The sequence below is a fragment of the Chlorocebus sabaeus genome, chromosome 24, assembly GCF_047675955.1.
Source record: "Chlorocebus sabaeus isolate Y175 chromosome 24, mChlSab1.0.hap1, whole genome shotgun sequence".
Taxonomy (NCBI): domain Eukaryota; kingdom Metazoa; phylum Chordata; class Mammalia; order Primates; family Cercopithecidae; genus Chlorocebus; species Chlorocebus sabaeus.
The window spans coordinates 76527592-76553896 of record NC_132927.1 but is presented as its reverse complement, the minus strand read 5'-3'; the positions used below and the strand labels follow the sequence as shown (position 1 = coordinate 76553896).

At 52.6% G+C, this 26305-nt stretch overlaps 1 protein-coding gene across 8 annotated transcripts in view; it reads left to right on the top strand.

Annotated features, from left to right (window-relative positions):
- DEGS2 (delta 4-desaturase, sphingolipid 2) overlaps window positions 1-26305 on the top strand; it is a 47166-nt gene that overhangs the window by 8462 nt on the left and 12399 nt on the right. Inside the window, exons 2-7 of one of the 8 annotated variants that reach the window (XM_073011313.1) lie at window positions 1185-1302; window positions 6260-6545; window positions 19032-19125; window positions 24078-24150; window positions 24657-24898; window positions 25798-25936. In XM_073011313.1, coding sequence (XP_072867414.1) covers window positions 24139-24150; window positions 24657-24898; window positions 25798-25936 — 393 coding nt within the window. In that variant the 5' untranslated portion in view covers window positions 1185-1302; window positions 6260-6545; window positions 19032-19125; window positions 24078-24138. Of the gene's footprint in view, window positions 1-1184; window positions 1303-6259; window positions 6546-18984; window positions 19126-24077; window positions 24151-24600; window positions 24899-25797; window positions 25937-26305 lie in introns of those variants that run through there. The other 7 variants (XM_073011312.1, XM_073011317.1, XM_073011314.1 and 4 more) reach the window with 7 other exon arrangements.

Below are 26305 nucleotides of genomic sequence, written 5' to 3'. Positions count from 1 at the left end.
CTCCAGCCTGGGTGACAGAGCGAGACTCTGCTTCAAAAAAAAGAAATAAATGAATAAACCAGGATGCAATAAAGAAGCCAGTGAAAACCTATCCAAACCAAGATGGCGATGAAAGTGACCTGGTCATCCTCACTGCTCATTATACAATAATTATAATACATTAGCATTAGGATTAGCATGCTAAAAGGCAATCCAACCAGTGCCATGACAGTTTACAAATGCTGTGGCAATGCCCAGAAATTACCCTATATGGTTTAAAAAGTGAAGGAACCCTCAGTTCCAGGAATTCTCTGCCCCTTTCCTAGAAAATTCATGAATAATCCATCCCTTGTTTAGCATCTAATCAAGAAATTACCATAAGTATGCTCAGTAGAGCAGCCTGTGCCACTGCTTTGCCTGTGGAGTAGCCATTCTTTTATTCCCCCTCTTCAGCCTCCCAAAGTGCTGGAATTACAGGCATGAGCCACCGTGTCTGGCCTATTCCTTTACTTTTTAAAGAAACTTGCTTTCATTTTACTCTGTGGGCTTGCCCGAATTCTTTCTTGCATGAGATCCAAGAACCCTCTCTTAGGGTCTGGATCAGACCCCTTTCCGGCAACACTTGTGTGTAAAATGTCATTGATTTTAAGATAATCCACTGATGATCCAGGCATGGTGGCTCACACCTGTACTCCCAGCATACTGGGAGGCTGAGGCAGGAGGAATTCTTAAGCCCAGGAGCGTGAGACCAGCCTGGGCAACATAGTGAGACTCCATCTCTACAAATAATTTTTTAAAAATTAGCTGGGTGTGAGGCCGGGCGTGGTGACTCATACCTGTAATCCTAGCACTTTGGGAGGCCAAGGCAGGTGGATCACCTGAGGTCAGGAGTTCAAGACCAGCCTGGCCAACATAGTGAAACCCTGTCTCTACTAAAAATATAAAAATTAGCCAGGCGTGTTGGCTATAATCCCAGTGCCTATATCCCAGCTACTCAGGAGGCTGAGGCAGGAGAATCGCTTGAACCAGGCAGGGCAAAGGTTGCAATGAGCCAAGATCACGCCACTTCACTCCAGGCTGGGTGAAAGAGTGAAACTCTGTCTCAAAAAATAAAAAAATAAAAATAAAAATAAAAAATTAGCTGGGTGTGGTAGCATATGCCTGTGGTCCTAGTTACTAGATCATCTCTTTTTTTTTTGACACAGGATTTCATTCTGTCACCCAGGCTGGAGTACAGTGGCGTGATCTCAGCTCACTGCAACCTCTGCCCGCTGGGCTCAACTGATCCTCCTGCCTCAGCCTCCTGAGTAGTTGAGACTACAGGTGTGTACCACTATGCCCAGCTATTTTTTTGTACTTTTACTAGAGACAGGGTCGTGCCATTTTGCCCAGGCTGGTCTCAAACTTCTAAGTTCAAGGGATGCACCCATCTCAGCCTCCCAAAGTGTTGGGACTACAGGCATGAGCCACCATGCCTGGCCTGAACAACTTTTTTCTTTTTTTGAGACGAAGTCTCACTCTGTCGCCCAGGCTGGAGTGCAGTGGTGTGATCTCGGCTCACTGCAACCTCCGCTTCCCAGGTTCAAGCGATTCTCCTGCCTCAGCCTCCCGAGTAGCTGGGACTACAGGCGCCACGCCCAGCTAATTTTTGTATTTTTAGTAGAAACGGGGCTTCACCTTGTCAGCCAGGATGGTCTCGATCTCTTGATCTCATGATCTGCCCACCTCGGCCTCCCAAAGTGCTGGGATTACAGGCATGAGCCACCAATCCAGGCCCTGAACAACCTTTTAAATGAAAATGAAACTCTGTCCCTCAAACAATCTCTGCAGAGGTTCACCAGTGGTCATACTGTAACAGTGGAAAAGAATGGACACAACTAACTCCACTTTTGTTTGTTTGTTTGTTTGTTTGTTTTGTTTTTGAGATGGAGTCTCGCTCTGTCTCCCAGGTTGGAGTGCAGTGGCACGATCTCGGCTCACTGCAACCTCTGTCTCCCAAGTTCAAGTGATTCTCTTGTCTCAACCTCCCAAGTAACTGGGATTACAGGCTCACACCACCACAGCCAGGTAATTTTTGTATTTTTAGTAGAGACGGGGTTTCACCATGTTGGCCAGGCTGTTCTCGAACTCCTGACCTCAAGTGATCCGCCCGCCTCAGCCTCCCAAAGTGATGGGAATGCAGGCGTGAGCCACCGCACCCAGTCCTCTTTTTTTTTTTTTTTTTTTTTGAGACAGAGTCTCGCTCTGTCCCCGAGGCTGGAGTGCAGTGGCGCAATCTCAGCTCACTGCAAGCCCTGCCTCCTGGGTTCACGCCATTCTCCTGCCTCAGCCTCCTGAGTAGCTGGGACTACAGGTGTCCGCCACCATGCCTGGCTAATTTTTTGTATTTTTAATAGAGACGGGGTTTCACCGTGTTAGCCAGGATGGTCTCGATCTCCTGACCTCGTGATCCACCCGCCTTGGCCTCCCAAAGTGCTGGGATTACAGACATGAGCCACCGTGTCCGGACAGTCTTTTTTTTTTTTTTTTTTAAAGGCCTTTACAACTCGGCTCACTGCAACCTCCACTTCCAGGGTTCAAGCAATTCTCCTGCCTTAGCCTCCCAAGTAGCTGGAATTACAGGCATGTACCACCATGACCAGCTAATCATGTAAAATTAACTCTGGGATTAGAGGGGAAGTAAGTAAGCCAGAAACTATGTTTTGTTAAGGATTTATAGGAGCATCGTGACCCTTGACTAAGGACAAAGAAGTTCCCAACCTCCTCAGACCCTCGCTGGCTCCCAGATGTCTGTGGTCCTCCAACACCTCCTGATCCCAAGCCCTGCTCATGGTTTCCCCATACCCCCCCCTCCCACAAAAAGCCTCTGATCAGCCTGAAAAAACTGAAGATGGGACTTTATTTTTTATTTATTTATTTTTTTGAGACAGAGTCTCACTCTGTTGCTCAGGCTGGAGTGCAGTGGCACCATCTCGGCTCACTGCAACCTCCACCTCCCAGGTTCAAGCAATTCTCTTGCCTCAGCCTCCCAAGTAGCTAGGATTACAGGCACCTACCACCACACCCAGCTAATTTTGTATTTTTAGTAGAAATGGGATTTCGCCATGTTGGTCAGGCTGGTCTGGAACTCCTGACCTCAGGTGATCCACCTGCCTCGGCCTCCCAAAGTGCTAGGATTACAAGTGTGTCCAGTTTTTGCAGCTCTAGACCTCACCCATTCTCTGAGACTCAGCCTGACATCACTTCCTTCTAGAGAGCACCCGTCCTCCTCCCAAGGCCCTATCACAGCCTGACCATGGTAACTGGCCATGGTGCCACTCCTAGAAGCCCTGGCTTCCCTCCATCCTCTGACTCTTGTCTTTGCTTCCTCTCCAAGACATGAGCATCCCTGGGCAGAGCTAGAACAGCCACAGAGCTTTCTGGGATAAGTTTCGGAGTCAGACAAGACATTGGTTCCTTGGTTCCCCTGAACTGCAATTTCCATCGTCATAAAATGGGGCTATTGATAGTTGTTCACCACTGTGAGGATAGATGGCTGCCCTGGGCTGGGCGCTGGGGACACAGCATCAGAAATACCTGGCCTACCTGCATGAAGGGCTTGGACATGGGGGAACAATAATTAGTAAGAGTGTGGTGTTATTATTATATGCATTTATTGGTGTATTTATAGTAAAGTGCAAAATCTTAGCAACCAGATGATTTTTTTTCTATGTCCATGCTATGGCTCCTTCCAGATTGTGTTACAGCAAATTTCCAGCTCTCAGCAGCCTCCAAAGGCAACTACTATTCACACTTTTACCACCATAGATTAATTTTACCTTTGTTTTGTACTTTATATAAATGAAATCCTGCGGCGTGAATGTGGTCAAGGACCAGGGACCAGGCTGCCTAAGCTGAGGAGGGGATTCAGGAGAGGCCAGGTCTAAGCTGGGTCCCAGCACTGGGCAGGGGCAGGACCCTGGCTCTAGACCCTCCCCTCCACCCTGTGTGACTCCACACTGGTCTCCCCACAGCAGCGCTGGGCCTAGGCACTTGGTATGTTTCTCCCTGTTGCAGGGAGGTGGGATACAGTGAGTCAGGAGTGGGGTTTGAAGGCTATGGGTCAGGGCCAGAAAGGCAGTTGGGTGAATTGAGCCAGGCCCCTACGTCTGCACGCTGGGCGATGAAGTCAGTGCCGTGAGTAGTCCTGGTGGCATTAGTCATGTGCTTTGTTCTCACCTCCTGGAGCAGACCATTCCTGCACCCCACTCTCCAGGGGCCCAACCTCAGTTTCCCTGGTGGGACCTTCGAGAGGCTTGGCTCAGCCAGTGATGGATTTGTTCACTAGTCTCTTTCAAGGCCTCACCCCCACACACCCTTGCTCTTTGTCCTGCCCCAGCCTCTTCAGAGCTGGGACCCAGCCAGGGACCCAAGGATTCCGCTTAAAAGGCTCTCCCTTGTGCGGACACCTCATCCACATCCTCCCCACCCCACCTCCCAACTCCCTGAGGCCCTCCCAGGCCTCAACACTCCCAGGCTACCCAGGGCACTAAGCCTCTGAGCCCCGCTCTACTCCTCTTCCCCAGCCACAGTGGCCCTTGCTCCTTCCCACCACCAGGCCTGTGTCCCAGCCATGCCTGTTGCTGGGAATCTCTCCTCCCCCTGGTCGGGAACTCTCTCCGTCCTTCAAGGCCCTCAAGGCCTGAACTCACACCTCCTGGATGCCCTGTGGCCCTTCTGTCTGGGCACTCCCAGCCTTGGCACCAGGCCATCGAACTCTGTGGCATCATGCAGCCTTTGCACTGAGTCCTGAGCTCAACCGGGAAGGGGCCTGTCGCTCTCCCTCCTCCCAGGTGGGGACAGATGGGTCGACAGAAAAGAGGTTAAAGTAAGAACGTCGTGCCCCCTGAGACGCTAGGCCCGCGACTCCCCTGGCCCTCTGGGACCCCCTTATCTTGGGCCCTGGTCTCTGGGAGGTAGGGCGGGATCCCGCAGCCCGCGCCTCGGTTCCGCAGTAGCACGTGGGTCTCTGCTCCGGGCGAGCAGGGGACAGGCGCGGCACTGGGTTGGGCCGGGCCGCAGTGGGAGCAGCCGGGGCTGGTCCGAGCTCCGGGGTGCGGTGGGCAGGGGGATCAATGCTCCCAGGGGCGGGAACCACGAGCGCAAAGGCCAGCCCCCCCCACCCCCCCCCCCCACGCCGCTGCAGACGGCGCAGGGGCAATGCGCGGGGAATGGGTGGTGAAGGAGGATGAGCCTGGGAGTAGTCCACTAATTAAAAAAAATTAAATTAGATATCTTTTTATACCGGACAGGTGGCTCACACCTGTAATCCCAGCACTTTGGGAGGCTAAGTTGGGAGGATCTCTTGAGCTCAGGAGTTTGAGACCAGCCTGGGCAACACAGCAAGACCTCAAGACCCCATCTCTAAAAAAGAAAAAATATATAGGCCGGGCGCAGTGGCTCAAGCCTGTAATCCCAGCACTTTGGGAGGCCGAGGCGGGCGGATCACGAGGTCAGGAGATCGAGACCATCCTGGCTAACACAGTGAAACCCCGTCTCTACTAAAAATACAAGAAAATTAGCCGGGCGTGGTGGCAGGCGCCTGTAGTCCCAGCTACCCGGGAGGCTGAGGCAGGAGAATGGCGTAAACCCGGGAGGCGGAGCTTGCAGTGAGCCGAGATCGCGCCACTGCACTCCAACCTGGGGCACAGAGCAAGACTCCGTCTCAAAAAAAAAAAAAAAAGAAAAAAGAAAAAATATAGATTTCTTTTTTTTTTTTTGAATTAGCTGTTCGTGGTGGCACATACCTGTATTCCTAGCTACTGGAAAGGCTGAGGAGGGAGGATTAGTTGAACCCAGGGCTTAGAAGGCTATAGTGAGCTATGATCACACTACTGCAATCCAGCCTGGGCAACAGAGCAAGACCCTGTACCCAAACAAAATACAAAACCCCAGAACCCCCAAAGATGTCTTTTCTGCCTTTAAATGACTGACATTTGTAAAACTCAAACTGGGCAGATGCATTAAAAGAAAAATCCTCATCTGGCAGCCCCCTTCCAGTTTGAGAGGATCCTTCCAGACCTTCTCCAGAACCTCTGCTCACACACAAACACACACAGATACCCCTGCAGACAGACAGATGCACACAGGCACACCTGTGCACAGACACACCCAGCCACCCACACAGACACAAGGACACACGGTAATTATATTACAAAGTGGGTCAGAACAGTTTTCGGCGTGAGTGTATTTATGCAGACACATCTCTAGTGACAAACCTATGTATATTTTATTTTTATAGGTCTTGCTGTAAGAGCAGATGCTACGCACGGGCCACCTCCCTGTTCCGGCCCCTCCCACCAAGCCCTGGAGACGTTTCACTGTGTCTGTCCCGCCTTCCACACTGCGTCTGTCCCGCCTTCCACACTGCCGCTGTGGGTGTGGTCCCACTGTAGGGGCTCGGTGCCAGGTTGTGCACATCCAAACTTCATGCCTGATGACTCCATTGCCAAGGCTGAGGGATGGTGGCAATGGGGTGCCCTGGGGTTGTGGACGTGGAGTTTCGCTCAACTCTGGGATTCAGGAAGGTACCCTGGGCATGAGGGTAGATATAGTGGGAGTGGGAGAGATATAGTGGGAGATGAGGAGAGAAGTCAGAGGCGAGCAGCTGGACTGGGGACAGACTCGACTTTCTTCTTGTTGTATTGTGTTTTACAGAGACTGGGTCTTGCTGTGTTGCTCAGGCCTCCAGGCTGGCCTTGAATTCCTGAGCTCAAGTGATAGCCTCCCAAATTTTAGGATTACAGGCCTGAGCCACCCTACCTGGCCCTCCTTGACATTTTTTTTTTAATTTAATTTTTGTGGGTACCGGTGGCTCAAGCCTGTAATCCCAGCACTTTGGGAGGCCGAGCCTTTTTTTTTTTTCTCAAAAAAAAAAAAAAGAAAAAAAAGAAAAAATTTTTGTGGGTACATAGTAGGTATATATATATATTTTTTTTTTTTTTGAGACGGAGTCTTGCTCTGTCGCCCAGGCTGGAGTGCAGTGGCCAGATCTCAGCTCATTGCAAGCTCCGCCTCCTGGGTTCACGCCATTCTCCTGCCTCAGCCTCTCGAGTAGCTGGGACTACAGGCGCCTGCCACCTTGCCCAGCTAGTTCTTTGTATTTTTTAGTAGAGACAGGGTTTCACCATGTTAGCCAGGATGGTCTCGATCTCCTGTCCTCGTGATCTGCCCGTCTTGGCCTCCCAAAGTGCTAGGATTACAGGCTTGAGCCACCGCGCCCCGCCCATAGAAGGTATATATATTTATGGTATACATGAGATTACATGAGATATTTTGACACAGGCGTGCAATGTGTAATAATCACATCAGGGTAAATAGGGTACCCAGCAGCTCAAGCTTTGTTTGTTTTTTTTTTTTTTTTTTTTTTAAGATGGAGTCTTTTTCTGTTGCCCAGGCTGGAGTGCAATGGTGCAATCTATGCTCACTGCAACCTCTGCCTCCTGGGTTTAAGTGATTCTTCTGCCTCAGCCTCCCAAGTAGCTGGGATTATAGGCGTGTGCCACCACACCCAGCCAATTTTTGTATTTTTAGTAGAGAAAGGGTTTCACCATGCTGGCCAGGCTGGTCTCAAATTCCTGACCTCAAAGTGATCCACCCGCCTCAGCCTCCCAAAGTGCTGGGATTACAGACGTGAGTCACCGAGCCCAGCCAATTCAAGCATTTATCTTTTGCGTCCTTAACATTCTCGAGGGACGTGTTTGAGGTCTTTGGGACTCCCCAGATTTGTGTCCACAACAAACATTGATTATCCACTGAAAATGCAATCACATTCAACTGGAAATAGCCCCTTGGAGGACTCTTAGGGCAGTGGGGGCAGCTGAGTGGGCTCCTGCCTGTCTGTCGGCATTTCATCCCCAGCATCCTGTGTCCATGGGCTGCACCGGTATGGAGGGGGTTCCCACTGGGTGGCACCGGCAGCAGAAGCAGCCTCACACCTCACACACTAGCCGAGCTTCAGAATAGCCGAGCTTCAGATGCGTCTCTGTACGCCAGTGGGGCCAGGAGCTGGGCTGCCTCTGTGCCTGGCTGCCATGCTCAGTCTTTCTTGGGCCTGGGCTGGGGGCCTGGCTGGGGAAACCAAGACTCTTTCAGAGCTGTGGTTTGGGATGTGGATACCCCATGGAGCGCCTGAGCCACATGTGCCAGGGCCAGAGCGCACCTCCACTCCTGAGGAGTCCCTTTGCCCTCCACTGTAAAGCGCTAAAATGTGGTAGCCTGGGCTCCCAGCGGATGGGATGGGAAGCACTTCATCCCAGGGATGAAGGTGGCACAATTCAGAGTAGAGGCCGGTTCTGCCTTGGTGTTGGCTCTTGCCTGTGGGGCTGGCACTACGTCCCCTGCTCCGAATGCCCACACCTGCTTGGGTGTGTTTGTGTATGGTGTGCAATTGGAATTCTGCACCCCCAGCCCCTCCCAGCAGTTTTTATTTTATCTTTAAGACACATATTTGAAAGTGACCTAATCAACGAGGTGTCATAAGTGAAATAGTGACAAGAGTGCTCAGGGGATGGCACAAGGCTGAGGGCCCCAAGAGGGAGGTTCCCAGAAACCCCGTGGAGATCACCCAGCAGCCCATGGCCCCCGACACCTGGTTCTCCCAGCTGACAACTGCTGTGGCCTGAAGGCCCACTGTGTGCCAGGCAAGGCTGTGGGTGCTTCACACATAGGCTCCTGCTCCTGAGAACTCCAGGAAGTAGGGTAGCTATCTCCACTTTACAGGGGAAGAGACTGAGGCACAGAGGCGAAGTGGTTTGCCCAAGCTCAGTTGGCGGGTAAGAGGCTGAGATGCCATGTAAGCTGGGTCTGTGTCCAGGGGCTGTGCTGCCCCTTGGCCCAAAAGGAAAGACAGAGAATTAGACAAGACCACTGAGGTAGTGACCAGTGTTGGGGAGAGGGGGAAAGAAGGACAAGTTGTCTGTTCAGGTTGACAAATCAGGGAGGCTTCTGGGAGCAGGTGGCACTTGGTCTCGACATGAAGGTTTGGAAAGAGATGGGGCAGGCCTGCAGGATGGGAGGCCTGGGGATGCAGGGAGGGAGTGGAGACCAGCGTGGGGTCAGGGGTGGAGGAGTGCATTCAGGTGGACCAGCCACATGCAGCCTTGCAGGGCACGGAGGGCTGGTCTGGGCCATGCCTTATGGGGGCAGGCTATAGTGGGCTATAGTGGGCTATAGTGGGAGACAGGAGAGGCCACAGTGGGGTGGACATGGACAAGGCTGCGGCATGGCCTTCCTGTGCACAGCTTCCCTAAGTCTGTGGACAGTCTCACTCTTGTTCATGAGCAGGCAGTTTATTCCTGTTTCTTCTTGGAAGATCTAGGGATTTCCTTTCCCTCCCTCTCTCCCTCCCTCTCTTCCTTCCCTCCTTTTCTTTTTTGAGACAGGATCTCACTCTGTTGCCCAGGCTGGAGTGCAGTGGCACGATCATGACTCACTGAAGCCTTGGCCTCCCAGGCTCAGGTGATCCTCCTACCTCAGCCTCCCAGGTAGCTGGGACTACGGGCATGCGCCACCAGGGCAACTATTTTATTTTTATTTTTTTGTAGAGACAGGGTTTCTCTATGTTGCCCAGGTTGGTCTCAAACTCCTGAGTTCAAGTGATTCTCCCACCTCGGCCTCCCAAAGTGCTGGGATCACAGGCATGAGCCACTGTGCTCTACGGCTTTTGGGATTTTTGTCTTCATCTCCCTGCTCAAAAAGTTCTCTACAGTGTTTCTAGATGGTAACTTTGGGTTTTGCAAGTTGTGCTCACTTTTTTTTCTTTTTTTTTTTTTTTTTTTTTTTTTTTTGAGACAGAGTCTCGCTGTGTCACCCAGGCTGGAGTGCAGTGGCGCGATCTCGGCTCACTGCAAGCTCCGCCTCCCGGGTTTTACGCCATTCTCCTGCCTCAGCCTCCGAGTAGCTGGGACTACAGGCGCCGCCACCACGCCCGGCTAGTTTTTTGTATTTTTAGTAGAGACGGGGTTTCACGGTGTTAGCCAGGATGGTCTCGATCTCCTGACCTCGTGATCCACCCGCCTCGGCCTCCCAAAGTGCTGGGATTACAGGCTTGAGCCACCGCGCCCGGCTCACTTTTTTTTCTTTCTTCTTCTTCTTTTTTTTTTTTTGAGACAGAGTCTGGCTTTGTCGCCCAGGCTGGAGTGCAGTGGCGGGATCTCGGCTCACTGCAAGCTCCACCTCCCAGGTTCACGCCATTCTCCTGCCTCAGCCTCAGGAGTAGCTGGGACCACAGGCACCTGCCACCACGCCTGGCTAATTTTTTGTGTTTTTAGTAGAGACAGGGTTTCACCGCGTTAGCTAGGATGTTCTCGATCTTCTGACCTCGTGATCCACCCACCTCAGCCTCCCAAAGTGCTGGGATTACAGGCATGAGTCACCGCGTGCCCAGCCTTTTTTTTTTTTTTGGAGACAGAGCCTTGCTGTCTCACCCAGGCTGGAGTGCAGTGTGCAATCTCAGCTCACTGCAACCTCCGCCTCCTGGGTTCAAACGATTCTCCTGCCTCAGCCTCCCAAGTAGCTGGGATTACAGGCTCCTGCCACCTTGCCCAGCTAGTTTTTACATTTTCACCATGTTGGCCAGGCTGTTCTCGAACTCCTGACCTCAAGCAATCCAACTGTCTGGGCCTCCCAAAGTGCTGGGATTACAGGTGTGAGCCACTGTGCCCAGCCTATGCTCACTTTTCAATTAAACTGCACACATTTTAAGATTATACCTGTTTAACAAGTATAGTAGCTATGAGATCCATCATGTTTTAAAATGGGCCTTATTATGATTCTGGCATGGTGCGGCCGACAGAGCAGGACTCGACTGCCATGGGAAAGAATTTGTTACTTACAATTCCCAAGAGGAGAGGGCACACCTTGCCACACACGGCCACCTGGGGGCGCACCAGGGCAGGCTGGGGGGCAGGGGAGTGAGGGGAAATGTGGGAAAGCCCTTCCTGTGGTTTCCATGGGAAGGAACGGGCAAGGCAGGGTGAGCAGGCTTGGGATTGGTGGGTTTGAATCATTTCAGGAGGCTGGGGGTGTGGAGCAGTCTAGACTTCCTGGTAATGACCCTCCAGTGATTAGGGCAGGAGAATACCGGACCTGAGTGTGATAGCCCAATGGAGGGGGTAGTGGGGTATGGGCTAGGATTGGCTAGCTTGCATCTGAAAGGCTCGCTCCTAAGCTGGTGATTTGCAATCTCTAGGAATTGGCTAGTCCTGGGAGGGGCAGTCCCTCCAGGGCCAGCAAAGCCCCAAGATGTCACAGCATCAGAATTACAGAAAAGAAAAAGGCATGGCGAGTACAACCGGCCCTGTGATGCACTGACATCGTATTAAGGAAACCTTGGGGTGATGATAGCGGAGACTGGTAGCGAGTAAGGCGTAGGTTGGCCTCAACAACGTGGAACATTTCATTGTGAGAGCAGGAAGGGGTGGCGCAAGGAGACGTATGAGGTGTCCTCGTGGTCTGGCTCATAACAAGTTTCCCATTTACATAGCATAACCCAAGAAGAGATATCTGAAATTTCCAAGGTCTCTAACAGTATCTTGGTGGAGTTGTAAAGTGTGTTAAAAGCATAAGATATTTTGTTTCAACAATGTATCTTAGAGATTAGACAAATCCCCCTTTAAACATAGGAAAGGGTAATGGGAAAGTTATTATTTTTTTTGACGGAGTCTAGCTCTGTTGCCCAGACTGGAGTGCAGTGGCATGATCTCGGCTCACTGCAGCCTCTGCCTCCCAGGTTCAAGCAATTCTGCCTCAGCCTCCCGAGTAGCTGGGACTACAGGCATATGCCACTATGCCTGGACAATTTTTTGTATTTTAGTAGAGACAGAATTTCGTCATGTTGGCCAGGCTGGTCTCAATTGCCTGAGCTCAGGCAATCCACCCGCCTCGGCCTCCCAAAGTGCTAGGATTACAGGCGTGAGCCACTGCGCCCGGCCAGTAATAGGAAAGTTTTTAAAAAATTTAAAAAAAAAATTTTTTTTTTGTAGAGATGGGGTCTCACTATGTTGCCCTGGTCTTGAATTCCTGGGCTCAAGGGATCCTCCTACCTCAGCCTCCCAAAGTGTTGGGATTGCAGGGGTGAGCTGTGCCCAGCCAGTTTAAAAAAGTTGATGGGAGGTGAGAGTAGGCCCATGATCAGGGCTCCCTGCAGCCTTGACTTCCTAGGCTTAAGCGATCCTCCCCCTTCATCTCCCTCCTAAGTAGCTGAGACTACAATCATGCGCCACCATGCCCCTCTAATTTTTTTATTTTGTAGGAATGGGGTCTTGCTATGTTGCCGTGGCTGGTCTCAAACTCCTGAGCTCAAGTGATCCTCCTGTTTCAGCTTCCCAAAGTGCTGGGATCCTCTCAGGGAGAAGAATGGTCCATTGAATGCCTTTTCCCTGAGCCCTGTGTTGTGTATTCTGAGGCGTGAAATGTGTGCCTTGGTCTGTGAGTAACATCTGTAACTCTGGAAGGGATAGGGAGTGTCCTGGGGTGAGGCCTCAGGCTATGTAGAGCCGCCCTGAGTTGTTTTTTTTTTTTTTTTTTTTGACAGAGTCTTGCTCTGTCACCCAGGCTGGAGTGCAATGGTGCGATTTCCACTTACTGCAACCTCTGCCTCCTGGGTTCAAGCAGTTTTCCTGCCTCAGCCTCCCAAATAGCTGAAATTACAGGCGCCTGCCACCATACCTGGCTAATTTTTTGTATTTTTTTTTTTTTTTTTTTTTTTTTTGCAGACGGAGTCTCGCTCTGTCACCCAGGCTGGAATGCAGTGGCATGATCTCAGCTCACTGCAACCTCTGCCTCCCGGGTTCAAGCAATTCTCCTGCCTCAGCCTCCTGAGTAGCTGGGACTACAGGCACATGCTGCCACACCTGGCTAAATTTTTGTATTTTAGTAGAGACAGGGTTTCACCATGTTGCCCAGGTTGGTCTCGAACTTCTGAGCTCAGATGATCCACCTACCTCGGCCTCCCAAAGTGCTAGAATTACAGGTGTGAGGCATTGTGCCCTGCAATTTTTTTTTTTTTTTTTTTTTTGGTATTTTTAGTAGAGACGGGGTTTCACCATGTTGGCCAGGCTGGTCTTGAACTCTTGACCTTAGGTGATCCACCCACCTCGGCCTTCCAAAATGCTGGAATTACAGGCGTGAGCACCACACCCAGCCCTTTGGTTTGGATGTAAGTTTGGGTCTCTGCGAGGCAAGAGTCCCAGAGTCCTTGACCCTGAAAGGGACAACTCAGCCAGTGGCACTGTAGTTTGTAACAGATGTGAAGACGGGGCCCTGTGTCAGTCAGGCAGCCGGTACTAAGGTGACTGTCTGGAGTCTGGCCAATTGTGTTGACCCTTGGGTCCTGTCCTTCATTAGGGACATTCTGACTGAGAGTTGGAAAGCAGCCACCATCCACTGAGCTCCCTCATTCTTACAACGGTTGGCAGTGCGGTTCTTACCGTCTGTGTTCACTCAGCTAATCCCAGGTGCTCTCCAGGTAGCTGCGAGGTCTGAGAGCGGGTGAGCTCCTTCAATACCTGCAAGGGAGTTGGGAGGATTTCCTCCAGCAGGTGGAATACGCCAGAGGGCCCAGGTTTGGTTCGTTTGCGTCTTATAAAGGCCTTGGTAGCCACACCAAGTTTATGGGGTGCTGTTGGCATGACCCAAAGCAAAATGGGCAGCTGGGTATAGTGCAGTGGTGCGACCACGGCTCACTGCAGTCTCGACCTCTCAGGCTCAAGCAATCCTCCCACCTCAGCTTCCCCAGCAGCTGGTACTGCAGGCACGTGCCATAGTGCTTAGGCCAGCAATTTTGTTAAGAGAAGCTGCGTCTTGCATCACCAATCCTTGAGCAACTAATGGCCATGCTAGGTGGTCCAGAGACTGCAGGGGGCCTGCGAGGGGTTGCCAAAGCCCCATCCACAGTGCAGGAGTCTCCAAGGGCTCTCACAGGGGTACCTGCTGATTTTAACTTGAACAGATTTAGAGCCTTTTGTGGGAGGAAGTCCTGCTTCAGGTGGGCCACTGTATAAGTAGCAGCATCAGTAGCATAAGTAAAATTTTGTAAATGATGAATATATTGCCATCAGAACCCAAAGAGAACTAAAAGATGTTAGACTTGGATGTCCAACGTGTTTTGCCATCAATGTCATGCCAACATCTTCTTCCCGTCAATGTCATGCCAACATCTTTTCCCATCAATGTCATGCCAACATCTTTTCCCATCAATGTCATGCCAACATCTTCTTCCCGTCAATGTCATGCCAACATCTTTTCCCATCAATGTCATGCCAACATCTTTTCCCATCAATGTCATGCCAACATCTCTTCCCATTAATGTCATGCCAACATCTTTTGCCACGTCCAACGTCTTTTGCTATCAGTGTCATGCCAGGCCAGTACCCCTGGAGCAGGTGGATGTAGGGAAGGTATTGTCTGCATAACAGTGTGCCCTGGCAGAGCTGTGGGGTTCCCCCAGGGCAGCTTGGTCCAGCTGCAGTGTGTCCCTTTGGAGGCAGAGGCAAACTGTGGCTGAAAGCCTGTTGAAACAGGCATCAAATACAATGTAGCCAAATCTGTCAGCGCAGAATACTTCGTGGTTGTTGATTGGGGCGGAGTTAATAATTTTAGTGCATTTGGGCTGGGCGTGGTGGCTCCTGCCTGTAATCCCAGAACTTTAGGAGGCTGAGGTGGGCAGATCATGAGGTCAGCAGATCGAGACCATCCTGGCTAACACGGTGAAACCCTGTCTCTACTAAATGTACAAAAAATTGGCCAGGTGTGGTGGTGGGTGCCTGTAGTCCCAGCTACTTGGGAGGCTGAGACAGGAGAATGGTGTGAACCTGGGAGACGGAGCTTGCAGTGAGCCGAGATTGTGCCACTGCACTCCAGCCTGGGTGACAGAGCAAGACTCCATCTCAGAATAATAATAACAATAATAATAATTTTAATTTTAATGCTTTTGGCTGTTGGGTGTGGGGGCCTCAGCGGGTGGGACCACAGCATGAATGAAGACTGTAGAAATGTACCATCGGGAGCCCTTTGTTTTTCCTGGGTTTAAGAACAGGTAAAACTGGACCGTTAAACAGAGCAGCAATAGGAACAATCACTGCCTTATTAGTTAGGCTTTATGTAATAAGCATGATTCCCTGAGGGCCTATTTTAACTTATATTGAACCAAATTAACTATTTAATTTAATTAACTTATTTTTTGAGAAAAGACCTTGCTCTGTCTCCCATGTTGAGTGCAGTGGCGTGATCTTGGCTCACTGCAGCCTCAACCTCCTAGGCGCAAGTGATTTTCCCTTCTCAGCTTCCAAGCAGCTGGGACCACAGGTGTGCACCACCATGCCTGGCTAATTTTTAAAAATTTTTTTGTAGAGATGAGGTCTTACTATGTTGCCCAGGCTGGTCTTGAACTCCTGGGCTCAAGCAATCCTCCCGCCTCGGCCTCTCAAAGTGCTGGGATTACAGGTGTAGGCCACCTCACCCGGACCAAATTACATTTCAACTGGAGGTCCATGGGGTCTCATTTATTGAGCCAATCTGTAAGCACTTACTTTAATTACTGTAAGCATCTGTACCCAGTGTGTGATATTTTAAGGCAATGGATACTGTAACTACAGGAAGTTGAGGCAGGGCTGCCGTTACAGTTAAGCATATGTATTTTCCCTCTATTTTATATTAAGTTACCTCCTTAAGATTATAAGGGGGTACAATGTTTATTTATTTTAATTATTTGTTTTTTATTTATTTATTTTTTTGAGACGGAGTCTCGCTGTGACCCCAGGCTGGAGTGCAATGGCAGGATCTCAGCTCACTGCAAGCTCCGCCTCCCAGGTTCACGCCATTCTCCTGCCACAGGAGTAGCTGAGACTACAGGCGCCTGACACCACGTCTGGCTAATTTTTTGTATTTTTAGTAGAGATGGGGTTTCACCGTGTTAGCCAGGATGGTCTCCATCTCCTGACCTCTTGATCTGCCCGCCTCGGCCTCCCAAAGTGCTGGGATTACAGGCGTGAACCACCGTGCCTGGTTGGGGGTCCAATGTTTAAATTGAGTTGGGGGCTAGGTGCACTGGCTTATATAGTATCAGGGCTTTATAGGTATCATATAATCTCGGTGCTTTGGGAGACTGAGGCAGGAGGATTGCTTGAGGCCAGGAGTTTGAGACCAGCCTGGATGACATAATGAGATCCTATGTCTACTAAATAAATAAATAAAATAAATAAATAAATAAAATTTGCCTAGCTGTGGTGGTGCACACCTGTAGTCCTAGCTGCTTGGGAGACTGAGTGGAAGCATCACTTGAGCCCAAGAGTTGAAGGCTGCAATGAGCTATGATCATGCCACTACATTGTAGCCTGGGCAACAGAGTGAGGCTTCATCTCAAAAGAATTAAAACACTAACAAATAAATAAATAAAATAAATTTAGTAGGACCCTCAGGCATAACTATAATTTGAACCACAGTATGGATTAAGTCCATGAAGATTTGTTAATTGGTGCATTTTAGCAAATGCTAAAGTTAATTTAGAGCCTATTTTGTTTAGAGACACAAAAGCCAGTCAATGCCCTTTTAATCCTTTTATGTGAATCCTTTTGGTATATGCATTTTGTCATATATTTGTCATATATATCATTTGTCATATACATTTTTAGATATACATTTTGCGTTTCTAATTGGGTTGAATTATGGATGCTTGTTTTAATTTATATAATATATAATTTATTGTATATTTTATAAATGTATTTATTTATATATATTTTATTGGTTCCTCTTTTCTCCCCTTCCTATATCTAGGGTGTTTTTTTCCTTCTTCTTCTTCTCCACCTTTCGTTCCATTTTAGGCTTTTGGCCACCTAAAGTTTTTGGGTTTTGTCTCAGGCCAATAAGAGGAAAGTGGTGGTGGCAGGGGTGTGTGTGTGTGTTGGAGGCAAGGGTGTGTGTGTGTGTTGAGGGTTCGGGGTGTGTGTTGGGGTGTGTGTGTTGGGGCAGGGCTGTGTATGTGTTGGGGGTGTGTATGTGTGTTCAGGTGTGTGTGTGTTGGGGTCAGGAGTGTGTGTGTTGTGTGTGTGTGGGCGGGGCTGTGTGTGTTGGGGTGGGGGTGTGTGTGTTGGGGATATGTGTGGGGACGGGGCTGTGTGTTTGGGGTGTGTGTGTGTTGTGTGTGTGTTGGAGTGTATATGTGTTGGGGCAAGAGTGTGTGTTGGGGGTGGAGGTATGTCTGTGTTGGGGGATGTGTGTGTGGGGGGCAGCGGTGTGTGTGTGTTGGGGTTTGGTGTGTGTTGGGGGCAGGGGCATGCGTTGGGGCTGGGAGAGTGTGTGTTGGAGCGGGGTGTGTGTTGGGGGTGGGTGTGTTGGGGGAGGTGTGTATGTGTTGGGGGCATGTGTATGTGTGTTGAGGTGGGGGTGTGTGTGTTGGGGTGGGGATGTGTGTGTTGGTATGTGTGTGTTGGGTTGGGGGTGTGTGTTGGAGTGGGGGTGTGTATTGGGTGGGTGTGTGTGTGTTGGGGCAGGTGTGTGTGTTGGGGTGGGCATGTGTGTGTTGGGGCGAGTGTGTGTGTGTTGGGGCAGGTGTGTGTGTGTTGGGGTGGGGGTGTGTGTGTTGGGGCAGGTGTGTGTGTTGGGGCGGGTGTGTTTGTGTGTTGAGGCGGGTGTGTGTGTGTTGGGGCATGTGTATTTGTGTTGGGGTGGGGGTGTGTGTGTTGGGGTGGACGTGTGTGTGTTGGCGTGTGTGTGTGTTGTGGTGTGTGTGTTGGGGCAGGTGTGTGTGTGTTGGGGCTGGTGTGTGTGTTGGGGCGGGTTGTGTGTTGGGGTGTGTGTGTGTGTTGGGGCGGGTTGTGTGTTGGGTGGGGTTGTGTGAGTGTTGGGGCGGGGGTGTGTGTGTTGGAGTGTGTGTGTTGGGGCGGGTGTGTATGTGTGTTGGGGCGGGTGTGTTGGGGCAGGTGTGTGTGTGTCTGTTAGGGCGGGTGTGTGTTTGTTGGGGTGGGATTGTGTGAATGTTGGGGCAGGGGCGTGTGTGTGTTGGGGCAGGTATGTGTTTTGGGGCGGGTGTGTGTGTTGGGCTAGGTGGGTGTGTGTTGGGGGCGGGTGTGTGTGTAGGGGCGGGTGTGTGTGTTGGGGGCATGTGTGGGGGCGGGGTGTGTGTTGGGGTGTGTGTTGGGAGTGTGTGTGTTGGGGGCGGGTGTGTGTGTGTTGGGGGAGGGTGTGGGGGCGGGGTGTGTGTTGGGGTGTATGTGTTGGGGGTGTGTGTGTTGGGGCGGGTGTGTGTAGGGGCGGGTGTGTGTGTGTTGGGGGCGGGTGTGGGGGCAGGGTGTGTGTTGGGGGTGTATATGTTGGTGTGTATGTGTTCAGGGCATGTGTGGGGGCGGGGTGTGTGTTGGGGGTGTATGTGTTGGGAGTGTGTGTTTGGGGTGGGTGTGTGTGTAGGGGCAGTGTGTGCGTGTTGGGGGCATGTGTGGGGTGGGGTGTGTGTTGGGGGTGTATGTGTTAGGGGTGTGTGTGTGTTGGGGGCAGGTGTGTGTGTAGGGGGGTGACTGCCCTGTCTGCAGCCAGTGTTTGCCTTCCCCTTTCCTTTTTCTTTTTCTTCTTTTTTTTTTTTTTTTTTTTTTTTGAGACGGAGTCTTGCTGTGTTGCCCAGGCTGGAGTGCAGTGGCGCGATCTCGGCTCACTGCAACCTCTGCCTCCCGGGTTCAGGCCATTCTCCTGCCTCAGACTCCCGAGCAGCTGGGTACAGGCGCCCACGGCCACGCCTGGCTAATTTTGTGTATTTTTAGTAGAGACGGGGTTTCACCGTGTTAGCCAGGATGGTCTCGATCTCCTGACCTCGTGATCCGCCCGCCCGCCTTGGCCACTCAAAGTGCTGGGATTACAGGCATGCGCCACCGCGCCCGGCCTTCCTTCTTTTTTAAGCAAAGTCTGTTAGAATGGCTTGGATCTCGAGATGAGTAACATTTTTCCTTTTGATTTTTGTTCCCCGCTCTATCTTTTCAGTGTTTTTCAGATAAAGTCCTGCTGACCCCTCATGGCCCTGTCCTTAGGTGGCGTCCTACCTGACCTCCGAGGGCTCTGGAGCTACTGCGGGAGAATGACCCTGTCGGTATTTTTGAGGCTGCGTTGAGTGCGGCCCCCGTGGTAAGCTCTGGCGCTCAGGGAGACCCACGCGGCATCACCGGAGCATTTCACGCTCCGGAATCCACTGGCGGCCTCCCCCGGGGCCTCAGGCAGGGCAGGGAGAGAGTGCTTTGTCCTTCTTCTATTCAACACTGTGCCCCTGGTCCTGAGGGTAGGGAGCCTCCTGCCCACTAGGTCCCTATGGGGGCCGGGGTCCTCACACTGAGCTCCTGAGAGTGAAGGGCAGCCTCCCCCACTCCCCGGGGCGGGCTCCCCCAACTCCCCTAGGCAGGTTCCCCCAACTCCCCCAGACAGGCTCTCCCCACTCTCCCAGACAGGCTCCCCCCACTCTCCCAGACAGGCTCCCCCGACTCTCCCAGACAGGCTCCCCCCGACAGGCTCCCCCCACTCTCCCAGACAGGCTCCCCCCGACAGGCTCCTCCCACTCTCCCGGGCAGGCTCCCCCCACTCTCCCAGACAGGCTCCCCCCACTCCCCCAGAGAGGCTCCCCCCACTCCCCCAGACAGGTTCCCCCCACTCTCCCGGGCAGGCTCCCCCCACTCTCCCAGACAGGCTCCCCCCACTCCCCCAGACAGGTTCCCCCACTCCCCCAGACAGGTTCCCCCCACTCTCCCGGGCAGGCTCCCCCCACTCTCCCAGACAGCCTCCCCCGACTCCCTGGGCAGGCTCCCCGATTCCCCTCCGGGGCAGCCTCCCCCCGCCCCACTTCGGGGGGCCTCCTCCGTCCCGCAGCGTCCTCCCATTATGCCAGGCAGCCTCCCCCTACTCTTTGAGGCAGTCTCCCCCAATTCCCCCAGGCAGCCTGAAAAGCCCCCCAAACAGCAGCTCTGTTTGCCCCCACTTAGCAGGGCCGCCTGCGGGGCACCCCCAAACACTAAGAGGAAGTCCCTCCCGTGCCTCCCTTTGGAGGAGCCTTGGGGAACCTGGCCAGCCAGCCAGGAAGCGAGGCAGGCACAGTTCAGATCAGAGCTCAGAGGACCCAGGTCCTGAGTTCGGAGCGGAGAGGCGCCCACAGCAGCAGCACCAGGCGGCGCAGGCGGCGGCACCGCACGTCCGCGGCCGCCGGGTGGAACCAGTTACTGAGAGCAGCGCAGTGGCGCCTCACTCCACCCTGCTTGCTGCGCCGACTGCTTGAAATGCGGGTTTTATTATCAGGTGCAGTGAGACCCATAAATCAGGGGATGCTGCCGTTGAAAAGATGGTTACAGTTCCCAAGAGCAGGGGCAGCACCACACAGCGCGGGTCGGGGACACACTGGAGAGCCCTGGGGTCTGCTGGAGTCAGGGGGAGGAGAGAGTGAGCAAGAGCCTTTATTGGGGTTTCTGTGGGAAGAAACAGTCAAGGCAGGGTGAGCAGGTTTTGGACTGGCTGGTTTGAGTAATTTCAGGGCTCTGGGACAGAGGAGCTGTCCGGAGTTGTCTGGTACCTGGCCCTGGTATGATCAGGGCAGGGAAATATTGGCCCTGAGTGTGAGAGACAGAGGAGGTGGTGGGTTGTGGGCTCTGGGGTGGCCATTGGCATCTGAGAAGGAATCTCTAGTCCTGGGAGGGACAGCCTCTCTATGGTCAGCTAGGCCCCAGGACGTCAAAGCATCAGACACAGAAAATAAAAATGTTGCTGTGGGTAGCAGTAATTCATTTTTTATTACCACCCACCATTGCAGTATAAGGAGATAGCATATGCGGGTTATCTATTCTTCGTTTTGTTGTTGTTGTTGTTGACATTGGAGTAACCTCCAGCTTTGGCTTTTACCAATAAAGCTGCCAGGATTATTCTCGCACATATATTTGGTGGCCACACATGTTCACTACTCTTGGTATAGACCCTGGCATGCGCAGCTTTCATAGATATTACTGAAGAGTTTTTCAAAGTGATTAAGTCAAATTTTAATGTTGTTGGCACCCTTAAGCCTTTCGGTCTGAAGACTCATGCCTGCCTTCTGTCATTTATTCAGCAAATCATTATTATTTTATTATTATTGGTAGTTTTTGAGACAGAGTTTTGCTCTTGTTGCCCAGGCTGGAGTGCAATGGCGCCATCTTGGCTCACTACAACCTCTGCCTCCCGGGTACAAGTGATTCTCCTGCCTCAGTCTCCTGAGTAGGTGGGATTACAGGTACCCAGCACCATGCCCAGCTAATTTTTTGTATTTTTAGTAGAGACAGGGTTTCACTGTGTTGGCCAGGCTGGTTTTGAACTCCTGGCCTCAAGCAATCCACCCACCTCGGTCTCCCAGTGTGCTAGGATTACAGGGATTAGCCACTGCGCCCGGTCCAGCAAATCATTATTAAGAGCAACTCCTTTGCCAGAAAATGTTCTAGGCATTGGTGATACCAGGGGTGATCCCCAGAAAACAGGGCATTCTAGAGGAGGCCCTATTATAATAGACAAGGACAGCTGGGCGCAGGGGCTCACACCTGGAATCCCAGCACTTTGGGAGGTCAAGGCAGGAAGAGTGCTTGAGCCAGGAGTTCCAGACCAGCCTGGGGAACATGGAGGCTCAAGCCATCCTCCCACATCGCGCCTGGGACTACAGGCACAAGCCACCACACCTGGCTAATTTTTGTATTTTTTGTGAAGACAGGGTTTTGCCATGTTGCCCAGGCTGGTCTCAAACCCTTGGGTTCAAGTTAATCTGCTCACCTCAGCTTCCAAAGTGTTGGGATTATAGGCATGAGCCACCTCGCCGGGCCACAAAACCCGGTCTCTACAAAAACAAAAACAAAACAAAACAAAAAAACCCCCAAAACCCCAAAAGAACAAAAATAAACTGGGTGTGGTGGGCGCACCTATAGTCCCAGCTACTCAGGAGGCTGAGGTAGGAGGATCACCCGAGCCCGGAAGGCAGAGGTTGCAGTGGGCTGAGACTGCACCACTGCACTTCAGCCTGGATGACAGAGTGAGATCCTATTTCAAAAAAGTAATAATAAAGTAAACAAGTAAATAAGTACATGCTATAATAATTTACTTCCGATAGGGATAACCCCTAATTACATATAATTATAGTTATAATTTCAGTAAGATGACTTCTATGAAGGAAACAAGACTGAGTGGGGACCAACGTTGCCTCTCCTCCATCCTTTCCTAGAATTCTGTCTGGCTATGAGGCCGCTTGGATCCTGAAACTGTCCTCATATCTCAATTCCTCCATGGGCTCCATTTCAATAGAGGGGTGTGGTTTTTATTTTTTCATTTTTATTTTATTTTTTTGAGACGGAGTTTGGCTCTTGTTGCCCAGGCTGGAGTGCAGTGGTGAAATCTCAGCTCACTGCAACCTCTGCCTCCCAGGTTCAAGCAATTCTCCTGCCTCAGCCTCCCGACTAGCTGGGATTACAGGCGTGCACCAACACGCCTGGCTAATTTTTCTATTTTCAGTAGAGACAGGGTTTCATCATGTTGGCCAGGCTGGTTTCGAAGTCCTGACTTCAGATGATCCACCTGCCTTGGCATTCCAAAGTGCTGGGATTACAGGCGTGAGCCACCTCATCCGGCTTGGGTGTGGTTTTTAAACAAGCACTTTTTAAATGTCTATCTCTAGTCTTGGGAGCACTGCTCCCAGTCCTCCATCGGGTCTGCTTTCCTCAACATCTGTTTGTCAGGATCTGCTCCTTCTTAGGTCCGTTGCCCCTTTCATGCTGTGTGTGCTGTCTCTGGGTCACGGGCTGTCTGACTCCTTGCTGGCTCCTGGGAGGTGTGGGAGGGGCAGTGTGGACCGTCTTCTGGCCTGTTTTCTGCAAACACAGGGCAGTGGAGGCCTTTCTGCAGGGGGCAGCCAACACTGTGGTGGAGGCTTTTGGGTGGAGGCCCACCCTGCTCCTGGCAAAGCACTCTGGCCGGGGATTTACAATCGGGGCCCTCTTGAGAGGTAACCAACACCCCACCCCTGCTGCTGCCTCGCCCAGGGGTAATGGGGGTGTGGAGGGAGGCCAAGGGGCCACTGAAGAGTAGCTGGTCATGGCAGCCTTCCTCTCAGTTTCCAGTCCACAAGAGTCCCTGCTTTCCAATGCTTTGTGTGTGTGCGTGTGTGTGTGTATACACTCCCAAACTTTATATTTAAAATAAACTGTATTTTGGCCGAGTGGGGTGGCTCATGCCTGTCATCCCAGCACTTTGGGAGGCCAAGGTGGGTGGATTCCTTAATTCCAGGAGTTCAAGACCAGCCTGGTGATCTGCCTGCCTCGACTTCCCAGAGTGCTGGGATTACAGGCGTGAGCCACTGCACCTGGCCTAATAAACTTTATTTTATTTTATTTTTTTATTTTTTATTTTTGAGATGCAGTCTTGCCCTGTCGCCCAGGCTGGAGTGCAATGGTGCAATCTCAGCTCACTGCAACCTCTGCCTCCTGGGTACAAGCAATTCTCCTGCCTCAGCCTCCTGACTAGCTGGGATTACAGGTGCCCGCCACCACGCCCAACTAATTTTTGTATTTTTAGTAGAGATGGGGTTTCACTATGTTGGCCAGGCTGGTCTTGAATTCCTGAGCTCAGGTGATCCACCCACCTCGGCCTCCCAAAGTGCTGGGATTACAGGTGTGAGCCACTGCGCCCAGCCATAAACTTTATTTTTAAGAACAACTTTATATTTACAGAAAAACTGTGATGATAGTTTAGAAAGTTCACCTATATGCCACACCCAGTGTCCTTTATTTTAATATGATAATAGGGTGCGTTTGTTGCCTTTGATGGACCAATGTTGATACACTATGATTAACGATGGTCCAGCTTTACTAGGCTTTCCTTAGTTTTACCTAATGTCCTTTTTCTGCTCCAGGATCCCATTCAAGACACCACATTACAAATGAAAATGTATTTTCTGTCATTTCTGGGACCAGGGACAGGTTGGGGAGGCAACACCGTGAAGCTGGGTTTCTGGCCCCCCAGGGACTTGGGGAGCGCTTGGCAAGGGCATCAGGTTTGATTTCATGCATCCTGAGTGTCTGTTCCACTCCCAGGTCTCCTTCAGTGTGTCCTCTGACTGGTCCCCTCTCTGGCATCGGTTTCCTCATCTGGAAAATGAGGGCCTGGGTGAGTTTCCTCTGGATAGGCGGTGGCCTGGGGCCGAGGGAACTGGCAGGCTTGGTGTTGTCCTGAGGGTGGAGCTGGGGCTCAGGGCGGTAGGTCTCACGGAGTTCAACACGGGCGAATGCTCTGATTTTGGAAGCTTTTTAACTCAAAGGTCAGGGGCCAGAGTCCTGCCCCAGCCTTGCTGTTAATTCCTCTGTGCCTCAGGCAAGGCGCTCCTCATCTCTGGGCCTCAGTCTCCTGATCTGTGATGGCTGGTGGGACGGCTTCTGAGGACCCTTCTGGCTGGGAACAGAGCAGGCTGCCCTGGGAGCAATGAGTCTTCTCCCAAGTGTGCAAACTAGGCCAGGGGGCCTGCTGGGTGTGGCAAGGGGTGTGCCATGATGGCACTGTGGGTCCTCCTGCTGGTGGAAAATACGGCCTCTGTGCCCACCTTTCCCATGGCTATTTCAGGGGATGGTGGCTGGCGGCTGCAGGACACCCATGCCCTCCTTCTTGGCCCATTCCAGACTGCCTTTGGCCCTGAGTTAAAGAAGACCTGCCAAGTGTACCAAACCCTGGGCCATGGACTTCCGCGGGATGCACAGAAGCGCGCCCTCACTATGTGCGAGCCTGTGGCAGCTCTGGCTGCTGTGTCAGTCAGCTCCCAGGCAGCTGCCAGCGGAGGCCAGGCTCTGGCCCACAGGCACAGCAGGTCCACCCTCCAAAGATCCAAGGGAGTGAGAGAAGGAACAGAGGCATCACTGAGAAGGTGAAGATGAGGGGCCCTGTGCCCTCACCCCCCAAAAACCAGACTTTCCATTTGAGAACATTCAGGTTCTTCCTTGTTTTGAAGCCTTTGCATCTGTTGTTCCCTCTACCATCAATGCCTTTCCCTTTTCTAGTTGTTTAACTCCTACCCACCCCTCAAGGCCCAATGCAAAAGTCCCTTCTACTGGATCCTAGCTGCTTCAGGGCCTACCTGTGTCATGGCACGTATCACCCTGAATCGTAACAGCCACTTCTGTACCTGTGTCCCCATCCAGACCTCAAGTTCCCTGAAGGCAGGAGTGGGTCTGACTCACCCTGTGAGGTTGCTGCATACGCATTATCTCTCCTTTGCATTATTGGTTAAACGGGCGGGTGGAGGAAGGGAGGATTGCTGCACGAACCTTTCCTAAGCTCCTGTTTACTGGCGCATCCCTTCCACGCCGATCCTCCGCAGTCCCTCTATCCTGCCAGCGGCTCCTCCGTGGGGCAGGGGCGGCGGGAGCCACAGGGGCGTGCCCGAGAGCGGGTCGGGGCTGCGGAGAGAACGGGGCCGGGGGAGGGTGGGGGGCGGAACCCGACGGCTGCCTGCGGGTGAGCGGGGCGCGCAGAGCCGGTGGGCGGCCGCGACGGCAGCAGTGGCCCCCGCGAATCGAGGGACCCAGGGACTCGCGCAGATCGTGCGCGGCCACCTTGGTCCTGCCGGGGAGCTTTATTTCCAACCGAGACAGCTGAGGTTCCCAAAACCCCAGCGACCCGTCGGGGTCTGGAGGGCGCTGGGGCCCGGCCTCCCAGCCCAGCCAGAGGTGCCCCGCCCCAAGCCTGGCGCACCTGGCCCCGCCCCGCCGGGACCCCGCCCCTGCCCCCGCCCTGATCAGAGTCGATTCCGCGCCGCGGCTGCAGCGACAGGTGCAGCAGAGCCGAGCCGGCCGCGCTCCGAACGGCACCTCCCGCCCCACCATGGGCAACAGCGCGAGTCGCAGCGACTTCGAGTGGGTCTACACCGACCAGCCGCACACGCAGCGGCGCAAGGAGATACTGGGTGAGCGCGGCGTGGGGCTCCCGCCGGGTGGTGACCACCCCGTTGGCCTGTCTAGAGTCGCATCGGGGAGTCGAGCCCAGATGGGCCGCTCCAGCTCTGGCCCAAATGCCGGCGGGCGCTCCGCCATTGCTGCTCCCCTCCCCGGGGTCCCCGGCCGGCTCCCCGAGGGTCCCCCACCCTGGCCGGCTCTGAAACTCCCCGGGACCTGAGGATTCCCGGGTCCGTGCGCCAGGGAGCGCGTCTCAATTGCTCCTCGCGGGTCGCGGGACACGAGCCACTCCCGGGGCCGGGGCGCTGGGATGCTGGGACGCGAGGGCGCAGGAACGGCCCCGGGACGCGCTACGAGGCGCACGCGCTCCCTGGCGCGGA